At 47.6% G+C, this 18,783-nt stretch overlaps 1 protein-coding gene across 1 annotated transcript; it reads right to left on the reverse strand.

Annotated features, from left to right (window-relative positions):
- Positions 1–233: 233 nt before the first annotated feature.
- On the reverse strand, positions 234–17,458 carry LOC102371210 (connective tissue growth factor-like). Its single transcript, XM_006021882.3, has 5 exons — positions 17,310–17,458; positions 12,841–13,054; positions 4,490–4,741; positions 3,458–3,669; positions 234–2,471 (listed from the first exon to the last, which is right to left on the reverse strand). The coding sequence occupies exons 1-5, from the start codon at positions 17,370–17,372 to the stop codon at positions 2,160–2,162; spliced, it is 1,053 nt and encodes a 350-aa protein (XP_006021944.1). The 5' UTR covers positions 17,373–17,458; the 3' UTR covers positions 234–2,159.
- Between the last annotated feature and the right edge of the window lie 1,325 nt (positions 17,459–18,783).

Consider the following 18,783-nt stretch of genomic DNA (forward strand, 5'->3'; position numbering starts at 1 on the left):
TGATTACATGCAGGCCATGGTCCGAAGATGGTTTGCAGCCGTAAGGATTACAAACATTTCCAATGGAAGCCGAGATTCTGAACACAGGTGATAGGATCACGGGAAAGTAGGGCTGGAAGGGACCTCATAAGGTCCTCTAGTCCAGTCCCAAGCTCAGGGCAGGATCAACCCTGACTTAACTATCCCAGCCAAGTGTCTGTCCAGCCTGCTCTTGAAAATCTTCAGACTAAATAACCCTAGTTCTTTCAGCCTTTCCTCACAAGTCATGCTTCCAAAGCTCCTAAGCATTTTTGTTGCTTTCCACTGGATTCTTTCCAATCTGCTCACATTTTTCTTGAATTGTGGGGCCCCAAACTGGACTCTGTTCTGCAGGTGAGGCCTCTCCAGTGCCAAACAGAGCAGAAGAATCATTTCCTTTGATTTGTAAGAGACACTCCTGTGAATCCAGCCCAGTCATTGTGCAGCCCTGTGAATACAACCCAGTTCTCTGGCAGGAGGTGAGGTCTGTGGCTGCAGAACACAGGGTGCTCCAGGCAGCGCTCTCTGCAGTACTGTCTCAGCAATGCCAGGTTAAATCTGTTCCATTTACAAGAAAGGCTGGGTTTTCCTGCCAGTGCCTCAGGCTCCTGGGGGATTTGACCTGAGCTAGGTTTTTCTGGCTCATGCACTGCTGGTCATAAAAAGACTCTGCTACTGAAATTCAACTCTGTTGCTAATGCACAGGCCACTAGAGAATCCAGTTCCTTGTCCCCCAGCTGTTCTAGCTCTGAAGTTTAACAGAGGAGAAAAGTAGGCAATTCTCATTCTTGGCAGTACAGGCTGAGTGTGGGGGACTTGCAAAACACAGGGGGCAGATCTCTTTGTTGATGTGCAACAGGCTGGAAGGCTGACTCTACTTTAACAAGTCCCAGTTTTACATTGATGTTACTCTCCCTGGACACTTCTGCTCTGTACTGCCATAACTGGGATGGGAGCTGGGCCCTAGAACTATCCTTCCAGCATTGGCAAAGAGCAGGGTAAGCCCAGTTGATTCCTGTCTTCTCTGAAGATGGCTCTTACAGGGCTCAGCTGTCCCTAGGGAAGCCATATGGCAAGTTTAGGCTTCTTGCAATGGGACCCACTGTTTCCCTTGTAATGTTGGCTCTCACATACCTGCTAGATAGCCTTGCTATCATCTGGGTGGCATCCCCTGCGTGCAACATGGTGACACAAGAGATATACAGGATTCCTGTGGTCTGGTTAATCTGGGGCACAGGGGAATCACAATGGGGGGAGCACTAGGAAGGGGATGAGCCTTGCCAAACAATGGTAGTTCCCAGTTAGTTGGAAGGAATTGCCAGCAGGGCTGGAGCCCCTCTTTGGGCAAGGGAGACAACTATGTAGAGCAGAGCTTTCCAAACTGTGTGCCGTGACACATTAGTGTGTCGGCGGCAGTGTGTAGGTGTGTCGCGCGAAATGCAGAAAATTTTGCGGAAGGGCACTGCAGAGCTCCCTTACTCGCGTCTGCTTCCCTTGGCCCCTCCCCCGGAACTGAATTCTTGTGTCGCAAAATGATGCATGTCTAAAAAGTGTGTCACCAACATGAAAAGTTTGGAAAGCTCTGATGTAGAGAGACGCATTGCAGAAGGTCAGTATCAGATTCCCTCCTCCATTGAGAAGGCTGCTTGGCATGGCTGGGCAACAGATCAGGCTGCTGGGCCTCTCCTTTGCCCTCTGCTCTGGGGTTGTGGCAAGGCTGCAGCATGGCAGTGGATTCGGGGAACTCCACACTCATTTTGCTCCCAGCTGGAGGTGGGGCTAAGCCTTGTGGCTTAGATCCAGATCCAAAGCCCCTAACAAGCTGGGGAAATATGGATCAGGGCTCCAGTTCAGGCCCATCTCTGCATCTAGCCTGGTTCTCTCAGCATCCCCCCCATGATGGGAGTGTGCCAGATGCTCCTGCCCAAGCCTTGCCTGATGCATGGTATCAGTAGAGAGCCCATGGGGACTGCTCCCCTCCATGCTGCCTGCCTTGTTGTCCTTGCCACTGGGCCCAAATTGCATTGTGGTCTCCCCACGGGTGAGAAGGGACTGCACGGTCCTGGGCTTCAGCAGCGGAGGCACTGTGGACACTTGAGAACACTCTTGACACCTAGGCCTGGGGGTCAGGGAGGAAGGGGCTACTGCCTCTCTGCCCTGACATGATCACCTATCATCCTCCTGTGATAGGTGGCCAGGAAGATGTCATTGTCCCTGGGGCAGTCATGGTGGCAGGAGCATGTCCTGATGAACATCATCTTACGCTGGAAGATGTCCCCCTCTGGGCACCTAAAATCCACCTCTGTGGTGCTGGTGGTGTGTGGGGTGCAGCAGCGGCCATCCGTGCAGCTGCCGCAGAACTTGGGTCGGTAGGTGCGCACACTGGTGCAGCCGGAGAACTCCAAGTGAATGGCCTGGCGGTGCTTCGGGGTCCGCACACACTTCTTTCCTTTCTGGGAAGGGAGCAACAGCAAGGAAAGGGTTAACCACCCAGAACAGGAACCCACATGGACAGAGGAGCTGAAAAGTATTGACATGCCTCTGTGGGGGGAATGCTCTTGGGTTTTCTAGGAATAATTTTAAAATGATATTTTTTTTGGTGGGGGGGAGGTGTAGAATATGTTATTTTGTTTTCGTGAGAAAAGAGCGCTGTGAGGATCTCCCTTTCTTGGGAAAAGGAAAAGAAGAAGAAAATGGAAGCAAGAAAATGTGTTTCAAACAGAAGGTGGGTTCCCCAGCAACTGGAACAAAGACACATCTAACCTTTTCCCAACATTTCAATAAGCTGGAACAAAAAAAGCCATTTCAAAGCAATCAGAGCCCTCCCACAAATCACTTCCATCTTACCTAACCCCAGTTTTCAATGATCTTGACATCTAGTTTTTGAACAGCTTTAGCTCTGGGCCTGATTCTGCCATGACCAAACCCTCAGTTTCCAGTTAAGTGAATGGGAGCGCAAGATGCTCTGCCCTTCACAGGTCTGGCCCCTGTATGTGATGCAGTATGGAAGGGGTGACTGATTTGCTATTTCTCCATGCCCCAAACACCCCATGGAGTTTGAGGCAGGAAGGAATGAAATATGAGGCTTGTTTTAGGGCCCTGAAGAGACTGCTCCTTTTGAGTCAATGGGTTCGGCATCTGTCCATTAATTTTAGGTACAATAAGTGTATAGGGATCAGCAGGTAAGGGAGCAAGCAGGCAGCTCCCTGAAGTAAGCCCTGACATCTGCAAGCCCTTGGAGATAGGAGCCTTACTTAAAAGGGCCTGACACAGGTGTCACAACTACTTTGGCATTAGTAGTCCTGGTAGAGGACCCCTTGTGCCTTTGCTAGCCAGAGGCTAGAGGCTGCTCGGAGTGCAAGCGCAGGGAAAAGCCACCAGCCACCGGCTGCAATGGGTTCAGCCTCACCCTGCTGCTGTCTAGCATTGCAGCTAGTACCTTGATGCTCTTCTCCAGGAGGAAGTTGCAGGGCCGGACCATGCAGAGCTGGCTTTCCTTCTCCAGGCGGCACTGGGGGTTGTCATTGGTGACGCGGCTGGAGATGCCCATCCCACAGGTCCTGGAACAGGCACTCCACTCGGTTGTCTGGACCAGGCAGTTCTCCTGGAAGTTGTTCAGCTCAGGCTTGTATGCTGAATTCTCCCTAAAAACTGAGCCAGGTCAAAGGAGACTAAAGAGAGGGTTCAGAGCCCTGGGACGAGACAAGGTGCATCACCAGACACAAGGGACATCATTGCATGGTGCCTCGTTCTTTGGGGGCCTCTATGGGGTCACTCACAGGCTGGTGCAGTCTCACTCTCCAGTGATGGAGCAGAGAGGGACTCTGCAAGACCCCATTAGGTTGCTCAGCTTTTCAGCAAGAAGACTAGCAGGGCAGGCAACATTTGGTTTCCTTTCCCCACTTCTGGCAGCTCTGCTCAATGTGAGAGACCTGGGTAGTGCCTCAGGCTTTATCCACTCCTTAGCAGTCATCCTGGCTGCTTTCAAGACTGACACTTTTTACCCACAGCACAAGCTCGGCCCAGCCTCCCCCATAGACCTTGCCAACATCCTCAGCTCCGACAGAGGAGATGAGCAGCTGATTCACTTCTGCAGTCCCAGGTTCCCTCCAGTCTCAGCTGGGTTCACCATCTCTGCCTTCCAGCCCGACTTCTTTTCTGTGCAGCACTTGCTCCAAGCCTGCTTGTGGAGCTGGACCCTTGCATGAAACCTGCTCTGTTCAGGGAAACCATGGCTGCTCCCTGATGCTGAGGGACCGAAGAGGGCTCACCCCTTGTGCACAACTGATTGGCTGCATCATTTGCTCCCAGCAGCCAGCCCGTCACACAGTTGCACTTGTGAATCCCCTCGCCTGTGGATCTGAACCTCACAGCTGTGACCCACTTCTTTAGTCCACGCCTAATTGCTCTCTCTTGGCAGCGAAATCAGCTGCGCTGGCCCTGGTCCTGCTCCCACCTGCCTGTCACTCACCTGCCAGGGCTGTTTCAAAGCGGTTCTCCTGGCTGCCCTCCTGGCAACTCCACTCCTCGCAGCACTTGTTCAGAAGCTTCACCCGGCGGGGGTTGGGGCAGTCTGGGGAGGGGAGCCGCAAGTCGTCTGAGCACAGGGGGATGCAGCCGATGGCGCCGTCCATGCAGATGCACTGCAGCTTGCAGGTGGGCTGGAAGCTCTCGCCGTTGTGATAGATCTTCCCCAGCAGGTCACAGGTTGCTCCCTCATTAGCTGCAGGGAGAGAGGACAGGGAAATGTGAGCAGCTAGAAAGCCAGGCCTCTTCATCAAGGGGCTATGTTACAATGCATAATCTAAGCACTTCAGAAGGAGCAAAGTAGGTGGACGGAAGCCTCTCTCAGCCGGAGATATGACCCCTGGGGTGCAGCCTGGCCTCCCCCAGGCCTGACTCTCCTAAACAGACAATTTCCAGTCCTTTCCTTGAGTACCTGTATGAAGAGCAGGGATTGAGCTGAGGGCGACCCCAGGTTCACCAGGCACCCACCATACCCCTGCCTTAACCCACCTGACCGGATAGGAACAGCTTCACTTGCAGACCAGACTCAGTCCCCTTCCAGACATGAGAGGCTCCCTCCCCTAGGCAATTGAAGAATGCACCAGTATAATTTCTCATGCCCAGTTATCCATACAGATCTGTGCAAGCTGCACTTGCTGACAAGCTGCATTTACTAGCTCCAAGTCAGGGCTAAGCCTGTAAAATGCTTTTGAATGAATGGTGTAATGAAGTACACATGCTGATGAGAGGATCTGTTATTTCTGAGCACAGCAGAGGGCACTAGTACCATATGAAAATGACCATGCTACTGACAGCTACAGCACTGAGCTGGTGCCTGGGGGAAAGAAACTGGAGGCTAAAGGGATAACGAAGGGTAATGAAGGAGCTGGTTGACAGTTCAGGAATGTTTCTTGTGTGCAGAGCTATTCTGGCCCTTCTAGACCCTTGGAGGAAGGGATTTTCATAGATTTCATAGACATCAGGGCTGGAAGGGACCTCGGACGATCATCGAGTCCAGCCCCCCGCCCAAAGGGCAGGAAGTCAGCTGGGGTCATAGGATCCCAGCAAGATGAGCATCCAATTTCATCTTGAAGGTGTTCAATGAAGGCGCTTGAACCACCTCCGGTGGCAGGCTGGTCCAGACCTTGGGGGCTCGGACAGTAAAGAAATTCTTCCTTATGTCCAGCCTGAAATGATCTTGAAGTAGTTTGTGACCATTCGCCCTCGTCATCCCTTGGGGCGCTCTGGTGAACAAACGTTCCCCCAGATACTGGTGGTCACCCCTGATAAACTTGTAGGTGGCCATCAGATCACCCCTGAGCCTGCGCTTTTCCAGGCTAAAGAGCCCCAGGGCTCTCAGCCTGTCATCGTAGGGTCTGCTTCCCTGACCTCTGATCATGCGCGTGGCTCTTCTCTGGACTCTCTCAAGCTTCTCCACATCCTTTTTGAATCGTGGAGCCCAAAACTGGACACAGTACTCCAGCTGCGGCCTCACTAAGGCCGAGTACAGGGGGAGAATGACGTTCCGGGATTTGCTTGAGAAGCATCTATGGATGCAAGCCAGCGTTTTGGTCGCTTTACTAGCCGCAGCATCGCACTGCAGGCTCATGTTCATCTTGTGGTCAATGATGACCCCCAAGTCTCTTTCTTCCATAGTGCTAGCCAACATAGCACTGCTGAGCCTATATTCAGATCACATAAAGCTCTCTGTCACAGAGATTAGGTCCCCCGGCACAGTTGAGATACACTGGCAGTATGGAGGGGTTCATGGTTAGATCCCAAGCACCCCACAGTTCAGAGGTGCTTGGTCCTGCCCTAACTCTGAGGGCCGGGTGACAGACCCCTTGCTGAGATGTCTCACGGGAGTAAGTTCTCAGTGTGTGATTCATTCTGATCACATTAAAAACCTCTGTTGCTATGGAAGCGCTTGGCAGGCCCTAACCGAGCCATTTTTTCAATGATGGATCTAAAAAGGCAGCAGCGAGCAAGGTCTAGAATCTGGCTTCTTGAACTGCCTGAGCTCTCCCCAGTACTTTTCAGGCCTTTCTGAAAGTCAGCGTCAGCCTGTGGCAATGTTTGGGTTCCAGCGCTGGCCGTGATGCCCCCCAACACTTGCCCTGCTCTCCTGCCATGCCTTGATGTAACTACTGAATGCCAGAAAGGGAGGCTACCTAAGGGTCCTAGTGTGAGCCCTCAGTTCTTCTGACAGCCAGCAGGTCCCGCATGGACCCTGCTGGTCTTTTATATACTTTACACCTGGTGGGACCTCTTGGCCCACTTGTGCCTCTCAGGGTACTTGCAACCTTAAGGGCTATTCACGGCCTCCAAAACTCCCCTACAGCCGTGCCCAAGCCTCGCAGATATTACCGCACAATCGCTTCCTCGTTGGGGCTTACTTTTGCCTTCGGCCCCGTGGCCCTGTCTCCACTCTGCTCTGGGCAACGAGCCTGCTTCAGCTTTGTCTGGGCCTCTAGCCCTATCTTATCCATGGCCCCAGCTCTATCTGGCTTGAGTTGTGCTCAGCTGCAGTCCTTCTCTAAGCTGCCACCCTATAAGGCTCAAGCCCAATCTGTGTCTCGAGCCCCCAGCCCCTGGCAGGGCTCCAGACACTCTGGTGCCCTCAGGCACAGCTGGGACCTCCATACCATCCCTCCTAGTCCCAATCTCAAACCACCAGTATAAATTATAACAAAGGTATAAACCCTCTGGCAACTTCACCAACTAATCTGCTCTGGGTCCAAATGTAACCAATGGCTACTTGTCTGTTCAACCAGGCTTCCTCCTCATCCTGGGTCACGTTGCTTTGCAAGGCAGCAGCATTCTGTTTGCCTCCCCAAGGTAGCTCTCATGCCAGCTAGGGGACAGCTAACCCTGCTGCAATTTCCTCTTAAGTAACAGGAGTTTTCTGACTCCCTGTTACACATCTCCTCTTTGCTGAGCTAAAGCCAAACACTGATATCCACCAGCCTCTGGGCTTGGGCCTGCACATAGGATGCCTGCCAAAGGATTTGGAAGCATCTGAAGCCCCAGGCTGGGGTGGAGGATACTTGCCAGTAGCAGGGCCACATCTGGTTCTTGAATGATTCACACGGATTTGGAATTGATTTGGCTGATTTGACTTGGGACACAAAATTTTTTCCTTAAATCTATATATATCTATATATATCCACCAGAGAAACCTCATCTTCAACTGGGCAAGCTGCTAAAGGAAAACCACCTCTTTGCAACCATCCAGGTTACATACAGCCAGTGTCTCAAAGTGCCCAAAGTCACTGACATTGTACAAGACGAATTTCTGATATGACACAGGAGCCAAAGGCTTTTGTCCTTTGAGACAAAAAGGGAACATTCTTTGATGTGTCATCAATTTCCCACGTGTTTAAAGGTGACTATAAATGGGAAAATATTTTTTTTAATTGGTTTTGCACCCTTGGTGGCTTCTCTATGATCTGGGAAGAATACCGGGAACCATTCCTTTCCTCCTCACTCCCACAATTTCTTCCTTGAAGGATTTTTTTCCCCTTTCACGTTAGGCATTCAACTCTAACCTTCTCTGTTTTCCTAAAAGAATCCCTGGGTGAGCAGAGAACTAGCAGAGTTGAGACATCAAAGACCACTCCACTAAAATTATCACTTTCCCTTGTTGCCTGCTTAAAACTTCCACTTTCTGCAGATTTTTGTTGACACCTAATTCAACTCAAAGACATAACAACATACAGGAGCAAACCACTCTTTTAAAAGAATAATGTACAAGCCCTTCCTTTAAGGGCTGTGCCATTTCCAATCCATGTTGAAGACTTCTAAATCTAAAGGGTTGTTCTGCAAAGCTGAGGTACATCAGCATTAACACTCTGGCTACTTTTCAGTTAAAGATATTAAGAAAATCTACTCCCTGGTCTGCCACCCCTTGAAAAATATCTTTCAGATCTACTTTATGAATTGCAGATAACAAAAAAGGGCCTACACTAATAGATACATAAGCCCGACCTTCCTATTATGTGGTGCACCACAGACCCTTATATTTTAAACCAGATAAGAGGACCATTTTCTTCCATGAAAATGAACATGAGTCAGTACATTTTCATTGCTGTATTCATCTAAAACAGGGATGTCAAAGTCGTACTCACCCTGGTTTACAGCTGGTGCCCCTGTGTATACATAAAGTGCAGCAGAACTATGGGTAGACATTTTTCCATTGAACCAGAAAATGTTGATTCAATTAAACTAAAATGTTTCACGAGACCGTATTGATTTTCCCGACATCTTTATGTGAAAGTATTCAAACGTTTTTTCTGATAAGGACAAAACGTTTTCATTTTTATAATATAATATATAAATAATTGTCAAAATAAATGCTGTGAGCTTATCAAAGTATCAGAACAAAATATTTTTTGAATATTTCAGGAAAGAAGTTGGGAGATTTCAACTTTTCGCCTGGATTTGGGACAAAACAAAATTTCTAATTCTCAGTATTTCCCACAGGACAGAAATTCCCTGTTTTTGTTAGCTCTGCTCAGCAACTTCTTTCCAAATTTCAGATCCTGAACAAAAAAATGGTCTGTGAAGGCTTCAGGTAAATGATTACCAACATGGCAAGCCCTGGCCTGCTTTAAAGGACTTACCAAGAAATCAGCTATGTTTGTTACCCCTCTCCCTTGCTTCATAGATAAAACACCTTCATCTTAGAAAGTGTATGGGCTGCACAGTGCTCTTTTAAGGGTCTCATTCAGGCTCTCCTAAGCTCATTCCACCTAGTTCTTGAGAGGAACGTAAGGCTTTCAGGATTGCAAACATCTCTATTCTAGCCGGAGTACGGAAAATAGATCTTAACTTGTAACTATCTGCACTCAGGAGCTTCAAAGTCTTCACTTTTTCCACCTAAAAGAAGACCACCCATTTTCAATGTAAAATGGCCATCCCAAGATTGTTTGAATGCTCCTGTTATTCCTTTCAGCTCAAACCCTCTTGCTCCCTGCTGCTAAACTAAGATCAGTTGGTTTTCTTAAAAGGTTCCCCCTAAAGAGTGCTCTAGACAGGGATTTTCTTATGCCTTTAGATTCCAATTAGCCAGTCATGCCCTTTCACTTCTCTATAATGGCTTCATTTTCTTGCTCTGATCCAATTAAAGCAACAAAGCAAATCGAGTTAGGGCTTCTCATTTACAAGCTCCATGGAGCTCTGCTCCATTCATGAGTCCTGTCTCCAAACACCACCTCCAGGTGACAAGGCGTTTGCACTCTGCCACACAGAATACCCCAGACTGTGAATGCCCTGCTGGCACAGATGGTTTCTGCATCTGCGCTGTTGTCTAAACTACCTGGGGGAGGAGCTCTCTTGCAGTGATTTGTGGAGCACTGGACACACAGGGGGTGTTAACAAGTAGCAATTCTCACCTTTCACTTCCCTTCTTGCCCAGGTTGGTGTCCAATCTTGACAGTTCTGCCTTGGATATTTTTAACAACCTTCCTTTCCTTTTCTTGTCCTTGCTGAAAACACCTCCGTTCTTTCTCTTGTGGGCACCTGGGACCTTCTTTTCTTCAGCCTCCCAAGCTCTCCCTTCTTCTTTCTGTCCCAGATCCAGTAGCTGATCTCATCTTCCTCTCCCACCCCTCTCTCTGCCACCCCCTTGTTCCTTCACTGCCTCTGCTGGCTCATCTCTCAAGATTACAGAACGGGAGGCACCATAGAGATATCAATGTGGAAGTTATGACTAGGTGAGTCAATGGTATTATGGCCCATACCTTCAAACAGGTGCCCACAGATTCATCAGGTGAAATTCTGACCTTATTGAAGTCACTAGGATTTTTGTCAGAACATTTAACTTATCCATTTTTAAGATCAGAAAGGATCAATGTGAACATCTGGTCTGACCTTTTGCATTACAGAGGCTACAGAATCCCCCCTGGGATTTCTACTTCTAACCTGTGCTTTGTGGCAGACATTCAAACCTGAGGTCAATTCTGTAAGTAATAGAGACTCCCACTAGATCTTCTTCCAGTGGTGTTATGCTTATTTCTGTCCTGCAATCAAGCCAGCAGTTAAAAGAAAATGGCAAACTTCAAGTACGTTTAGTGGCATCTTTCAGCAGTCAACATCTGGACATCGGCTCATATAATTAGAACTGGGAAGGCTGTGTAAAGACATCCAGGGTGAATCCTGACAAGTGCGCACATGCACTTTGCAGTACCTCAAACCCATTTCACCATGCTGCTGGTTTGCACACAGAGGGTTTTGAGTTTTTTTTAATACTGGGAGATCCTGGTGTAAAAAAAAACCACCACTAAAAAAGCAGTGTGGTGCACATGGCAGCAGTGTGCACTGCCATAAATGAAGCCTGGCCAGCTAGAGCCACACTGTAGCTGCTGGCCAGGCTCTGAGCAGTCAGCTTGACACTGCTGCTGCCCCAGGAGGTCCCCAGGACTCCAGGTAAGGCTGCTGGGGCCAGCACCTCCCCAGCGCCACCCAGGTCAACTTACTGCACACTGGAGCATGTGTGCAGGGTCATGCCCAGGGACAAATAGCAGTGGCACAAATGTGTCCCACAGAAAACACACGCCCCTGCACATGCATGCTCACAATCACCCCTAGGGACACAATCACATATTTAATAAGTGTGGTAGAAGGAAAATTAAATAGATCAAAAGAAATAAAATTGATCAAAGAGGAGATAACACTAACTTTTGCATGTTAAACTAATCAGCCAAACTCTTGCAAATTAAAAAAAAAGCACGTTATTCCAGCAATTCTCAATCTGGGTGGCACCCTGGGGTGTTGTGAGATTCTCTTAAGGTTGCTGTGGGAAAACACCCAATATTAGCACTGTTATTTGTGCAACACACACAATTCACAAGATAAACCCAGAGATTTCAAATAGGAATTCAGTGTCAAAAACATTCTGACCTGTCGTCGCCTGTCTGAGTTCTTTGCAGTAGAAGAATTGCTTTATTATCTTTTCTGTAGTAAAAAAAAATGAGTGAAAGCAGAAAACACTTTTTCTGAGTGGGGGGGAAGGGGGGGGCAAACAAATTTGAGGACCACTGTGTTTCTGACACAGTTAAAACAGCGCAATGTCAAGTCATCCCCAGCTCTCCTGCCTCGGGGCAATTCCAAAGTACAATGGCTGAAATGCAAATGATAGCTAGAGCAAGGGCCGCTTGAGCATTTCCATTTCCAAAATCCCATTTACAATTGCTGAGAACTTCCTAAAACTTTGATCTCTATAAGAGAAATTTTCCAGCCTCCATGTCTATGCAGGGTGAACTTTTTGGAATCTTTGAATCAAAAATGCTTCACTTTTTTTTTTTTTTTTTTTAAACAAAAAACCCGAAGACAATAGGAGGCAGAGTAAGGGAGGGAGTAAACATGCTTTCTCTTCTATGATAAAAGTATCCAGGAAGAACTCTTGTAACAATACTGGTGATGCAATAGTTTGGATTAAAAACCAAAATTGAGCAAAATAAGAAGTCTTGAGGGAAATCTGGTGAAAACAGGTTTGCATTTATATCGCTCAGCACCTGCAAATCCTAGGTAGTCCATACATTCTGTTTTCTTAATGATTTTTGGCCTTTATTAATCTTGTGACCACAAAAAGAGCATCAGTTTGTTTGTGTGGGCGAAGTGCATGTAAAATGCAGCCCTTGCTATGATGGGGTGGGGAATTCTGATTTGATTTAAAAAGTGACATTTCTTTACCAGACATGTCCAAAACGTTGCCATTACTGCAGAGGCGCCGCAGTGATGGGAATCTTCCACAGTGATAGCACAGACACCAAGGAGAGCTAAATGACTGGCTTCCACTGAAAGTCAATTATTATCTGGCCCCTAACTTCCATTTGTATCTTTGAAAATCTCTCCCACTTCAACAGAAAGCACTATTTAAAGATGAGATGGACTCAAATCTCACAAGATAACTTCTACCACAGCTGAACCAAACCTAGAGATCAGATTTGAGCTCAGACCCAGAAATACATTTTTGGAGGGGGGAAGAATGGACTACCCTAGGCAGATCTTGCAGTGTTTTCAATCCCTATACAGCACTGACATACTGCGGTGCTAAATGATACATGTAAATGCCACTAGGGAGAGGTCTGGATGCATCTGAGGTTATGACTTGTGTCACCTACTCAGTTGCACGCTTCTCAGTCCATCGGTTGGTTTAAAAGGGATGACACAGACCCAATAAGAAGAGGGCAGATAACATATCAGAAAAGTCTGCTGCTGTGTTTGTCCCCTGTAGGAGAGTCACACAGCTCTGTGGTTTTTCTGTCATCTACAGAACCTGTGGCTTCATGATGAATGCATGTGCAAACTGCTCACCTAAGCATATCCCACTGCCACTGTGGATTTTGGAGAAGTCGCAGTAGAGTCCTTTGTGATGATCGCAGGGTTTCTGAAGGGAACACAGCTCACCAAGCTGCCTGGCACACACCTTGCAGCAACCGCAGGCATCCAACACATGGCTGGTACCAGCAGGGCACTGCAGTGGCTGGGAGGGGCACTGGCATGGGTAGACACATGCCTGTGATTCTACCTGGAAGGCAAATTAATCAGATAAAGAACAAGTTATTTTTAGAAACCATCCAGATGGAAAAATTAACAGTAAAGAACATATGTGGATCCCTTCTTCCCCTTGCCATCCCCACGGCTGGAGAGTAAATCCACGAGTCCCTTGCCTGAAGATGGACTGCCATGGAGAACCTTGTGTGCAGTTTCAGCTGACACCAGATGAGCAATTTCCTTCTTTCCCCAAACTCCACTGGAGTTCAGGGGAGAACAGGACAAATGACTTCTTGGCCCCCCATTCTGGGGCTCAGTTCACTTCTCTCTGGCAGTAAGCAAATGAACAAACCAGCAGTGCCTACCTCCTACATAGCACTCTATATCTGTAGATGAAAGTGCTTGACAAAAGCCAGGCTCATGGCTCCTTCCTTTACAGATAGGAGAATTGCATCAGAGAGGGGAAGTGACTTGCCCAGGGTCACTAAGAAGGCCAGTGGCAGAGCTAGGAATAGACCTGAGGTCTCTCAAGTCCAAGTGTAGGGCTACATCTGCACTGCAGACTAGGCAACAAGATGCAAACCTCACCTAGATGCAGCACCTTCCTAAGGACCATGCAAACTTACGGTCAACCCAGTGCAAAGGGAGGTCTGAGATGCCTGTTCCTCCACAGTCCACAATTGGGTTTGCAGGCTTATGGAACCGACCTGGGCCAGGAGGACAGGCATATGTGCTGCAAAACTCAGGTCACTGCCAGCAATGTTGGTGATGGCCTGGCTAGCACCCTTGCCCCCAAGTGAGCCAACGCTTCATCTGCTGGATGCACTACAGTTTGGATGAGATGTGAAACTGGGGCCATTACAGATGCTAAATCTGTTGGCACCCACTCAGGCCACTACATTCTGTCTACTGACACTTGCACAGTCCTCGCAACAGAATATGGATCTTTCTCCATCCTACTGCTTCTCTGCTTTGCATTCTTCAGCACCTCAGAAGTGGCTGCCATTGCAGCAAACTGACCCTTGCCTGTAGTCTGTTTGTCAGTGTGAGCTCAAAAACTGTTTTGAGATCCCATACCAATGTAAAGTAACAAAGCAATCAAGTTCATATGCTGGACCCATATCTGCACTTGCTACAGCAGACTCAGCTCCTGCTGTGAATCAACCTCCCGGAGTATTGTTTTGTCACCAACAACACTAGTACAACTCTTCCAGCTGTTTTGAGTGTTGCTCCCAACAACGGTTCTAAATTTAACTTCTGTGGGGGCAGGAGTTGCCAAATGTTTGTTTTTTTTTCATTTTATTGTTAACTTCTGTAACAATCAGCACCATACAGCACAGGCCAGCAATCAGCCTGAAGCTTAACCTGCAAGACCTCCCAAGGTCTCACCCTCTTCAAAAAGAATCAGTGTAATTCTCTAGTGCAAAGTATTGTGTAATACAACCTCTACAGCCTGTAGCACAGACATTTGCAAGCTGCAGTCTTTTTTGGGACCACTTGCTGTGAGCTGGCATGTCAAATGGATCTCTTTCCAACTGCTAAATTGCATTAAAAGAAGATAAAAGTACACTACACTTTCCCCTGTTCCTTTTCATGTATGCAACCGCTCTCATTGACAAAGGGACATGCTATTTAACCAGCAATGGGTGGGCACCTGAGATCAGAAACAGGGTAGTGTATTCCTGATACAGTATCTTTGATACCTGGTATCTGATACCTGGTGCCAAGAATAAAGACCCAGATGCCAGAAAAGTCTTGAGTGTTCCTAGCTCTGCCGTGGAGCTGCTCTCTGCCCTGATGCCATTTGCATCACCTCTGTGTCTCACTTGCCCCATTTGGAAAATGTGAATAAAAGGGCACTCAGTTCACCTCTGTAAAGCATGTGAATCACCTTAGTGAGAAGGTGCTGAAGAAACAAAGTGAGACAATTGTAACAAGCCGTGCTGCAGACCTGCATGCAGAAGGAGCCTAGCAATCCAACCTGAGAACTGACATTTCATCTTCCTCCCCCTATCTGGGGACTCTCGTCTTGAAGTTCACTCTGATTTCATTTTCAGAGGAATGGGGTCCCCACATCTTCATTACAGGCCTAATGCTGCTTCTGTTGAAGTCACTGACAAATTTCTAAGGACTTCAAGGGCAGCAAAACTGAGCCAATATTATGGATCAGAATAAGAAAGATGACTCCCCTTGCTTCTAGTTCTGCTAGCAGCTTATGCATGGCCCACAAACATCACTTGTAAAGCTGTCACTCCTGGGAGCTGCAAGCGCTGACTAAGCTGCAGTCAAAAATCTACCTGGAAGACTCACAGCTCTGTATATATTCTCCATCCCTAACTCCCAGGTCCCATCTGCTTAGTTTACAAGTCAAAACAAGATTTTCTTAACTGCTGCCACCACAGGCTGCACCTGGCTACCTGGAGAGAGAGATAAAAGTATTGTAATGTTCTTTCTGCTCCGTGTACCCCTTGCTAGCAGTAAAGGCACAGGGAGGGCATGCACCAGGAGACAACAGCTCCATATCTGCAGCTGCATTGGCTCTGTGGCATGGTCAGTGGGGAGATACTCAACCAAGATTTCACCCATGGGAAGCAGCAGACAGGTGCAAGGATTCTTTAGAAAAATAATGCTCTTTGGACCATGATCACATCTGAAAAAGCTGGGGGAAAACACTGTGAGGCTCAGTGAAAGGTCTGCTGGAAGCTGGTAAAATATAGATGTAACATATGGTTCTTGCTCCTATAGTCTCACACAAATATATGGATACAGCAGGCAAGCTGTGATCATCCAAATGCTGAATTGCAGTGGATAGTACCCATGTGGTCCTTCATCACACCTCTCCGAGACACCTTATAACAAGCCTTGTTATAACAGCCTTGTGATAGGTGAGAATCACTATTTCCATTTGACAGATAGAGGGACTCAGGCACAGACAAACTAGTTTGCCCAAGGTCATCGGTGTCAGTGGCAAAGCTGAGAACAAACCATAAGAATCCTGTTTTGCTTTAACCACTAAACAACCTGTCTCTTCCTGATGTAGGAGTCATGGCTCCCGTTCCCCAGCTCGAACAACTAGATCCTAGAGATGAGAACGTGGTTGGAGTTGGAGCCCCACGGTCAAAGCATTCAGCAGCTGTTTGGGAATATGCCCTAATTTGGGATAAACATCTATAAACGTGTTTCCACAATCAGGTGAATTATAATGATCTATAGTGTGTACTTCAGGAGTGCCTGTGCGGGGTGCTGCACAAACAAAGAACAAAACAAAAAAAGAGAGATTCCCCCAAGAACAGAAACTGCCCAGCCCTTGACACCAGTGAGCTCTTTACTCAGTGAAAGGAGACACATTTTTCTCTGTTGGCATATTCTGGGTGGCGCCAGCAACAAATATAGTTCATCCGCCTAAAGCATTTTGCATACATCAGCTCAACAAGCCATAACATTCAAAGCTGCCGGAGGCATGGGCCTTGCATCTTAATTGCTTCACAAGGTGCATGCTTTTAGGCCACATGCTAACAAAATCATCATAATGCTATTGCTATTATTATAAGTGTGGTAGCACCTAAAAGTTTGGCTCAGAATCAGCATGCTACTGTTCTAGGTCTTGTATTAACACATAGGTAGGCAAGCCCCAAACAGCAAGAAAACCAATTTCTCCTTTAGATCGCTGTTTCAAAGAGCAAGAAGCTGTCTTACGATTCGAGGTACAGGACAAAAATAAGAGGGTTTTCGTCCTGAGCAATGCTATGTACTTGGCAGGTAACGCAGTGGGACAAACTGTTTTACCTCTCAGCCTCCCCATTCTCCTTCCTGTAAACAGGAATAACAATTACATCAAGAAAGCATGAGGAGCTTAATTCATTTGTGTTTATGAAATGCCTTCAGAGCTGTGGACCGAGGGCACTGTGCAGCACTGTACCTGGACTCCTGGCGGCCCCGGGTGAACTTTTAGTATCAGGCCCCCCTTCGCCGAAGATAATGATAATAATAATTTTTAAATTACCATTTTGGGGTTCCCTTTCTGTCCAAGCCCCGGGCAGCTGCCTGGTTTGCCCATGCCCGTGTCCAGCCCTGGCACTGTGCATATCACTCTTCCTTTGCATCAGGCTGCTCTGAACGTTTTTTACCTATATACCTGAAATACCAAATGAACCGCTAACCTTTCCTAGGACCCTTCAAAAGCAGGTAGCAACTGCACGGGTAATTTTGCCTAAAGCGTCCTGCATGCATTAAAGCAAGAAGCTGCACAGCTCATCCTGTAAGCAACATTACTGTAGCACAGTACATACCCAGTCAGGTGCAAGAAGGAGGAGGAACAGGGTCCAGGTTATTGTCCCAAAGCTGTCAGACATCCCGAGTGAGAGAGGAGGGATTTCAGACTGACGGCTAGTGACTAACAACTCTCTCTCCCCCGCTCTCTTTCCAAGCCTCCTCTCTCTGTCCAAAGAACATTACACACAAGCTCCTTTTTAAATAGCCTCCTGAAGAGGCGTATCCTGCATTTGAGTGACAACCTGGGAAGCAACCCAAAATGGTGCAACGAAAAGTGTCCAAATTCCAGGGCATATTAACAGATTCCTGTGGCCCTGGTGGTTACGGGGCTGTTGATGGAGCCTGCAACTTTGGTCACATTACTTGGAGAAATCAAATCCTGGCAAAACACTCTGCTAGGTTATTATCATCATCATCATCATCGTTTAATTCTTCCCTCTGCACTTCCCCCTCCCTTTTGGCCATGAGAGGTGAAGACTTAAATAAGCAAAGCTTTGTCAGGCTAATTTTTTCTCCTTGAAAGTATGTGCATCTTGGAGGGGGGAGAAGGGTTGGAAAGTTTCACTCTGCAAGAAGCAATTAGGTAGCAGAAGTCACTGTGCAACAGCAAAGTTTTCAGACCCGGCCAGCCCAGGGGGATGAAAGCCAGAAAGGTGTAAGGACTGGAAGGTGATCTGATCACTAGTGATATGAGGAAATCAAAGGTAACAGGACAAATCTCACCTTCAAGGGGCAATAGCTACCTACAGTGTTTAATTTGTGGCATAAAATAAATGCAGGAGGAGATGATACATTATGTAGTCTTTTGTGTGAATGCTGCTGAAACAAATAGGCAGCCGTATAAAAGTATGGGCTTTACAATATGGGGGTTGGTTCAAGGCACTCCAACTGAATTAGAGGATGAAAAAAATAAGCAAGCATGGTTGGGAGCTGAACCAGGATAGGCATATAACGAAGAGGGTGATCTCAACCCCTGATGGCCTGTGGAGTGGGAACGGTTTGTACTCATCATAGCTCTTGACTTCTCAGTGTTTAAGTAGCCGCACGCAGCACTTCAAAATGATGGGAAATGGCTGAGTGGGTGGCAAGACAGTGGTTTCTAGGAACAAATAAAAGGTAGTTCTGCCTCTGCCACACACTCCCAATCTGCCCTTGGGTGAATTACTTTGCCTTTCACCCTGAGCACCTCTATTTGTAATAGAAGACACAGACAATAGCACAAAGATAATACAATAAGCTGTAAAGAGGGCTCCTTACCAGCCAGGGTGCTGTGAGTTTAAATGCGTGAGTTAATATTTCATAGATTTCATAGATTTCATAGACATCAGGGCTGGAAGGGACCTCGGAAGATCATCGAGTCCAACCCCCTGCCCAAAGGGCAGGAAGTCAGCTGGGGTCATAGGATCCCAGCAAGATAAGCATCCAGTTTCATCTTGAAGGTGTTCAATGAAGGCGCTTGAACCACCTCCGGTGGCAGGCTGTTCCAGACCT

This window comes from Alligator sinensis, unplaced genomic scaffold, assembly GCF_000455745.1.
Source record: "Alligator sinensis unplaced genomic scaffold, ASM45574v1 scaffold883_1, whole genome shotgun sequence".
In the NCBI taxonomy this organism is placed as follows: domain Eukaryota; kingdom Metazoa; phylum Chordata; order Crocodylia; family Alligatoridae; genus Alligator; species Alligator sinensis.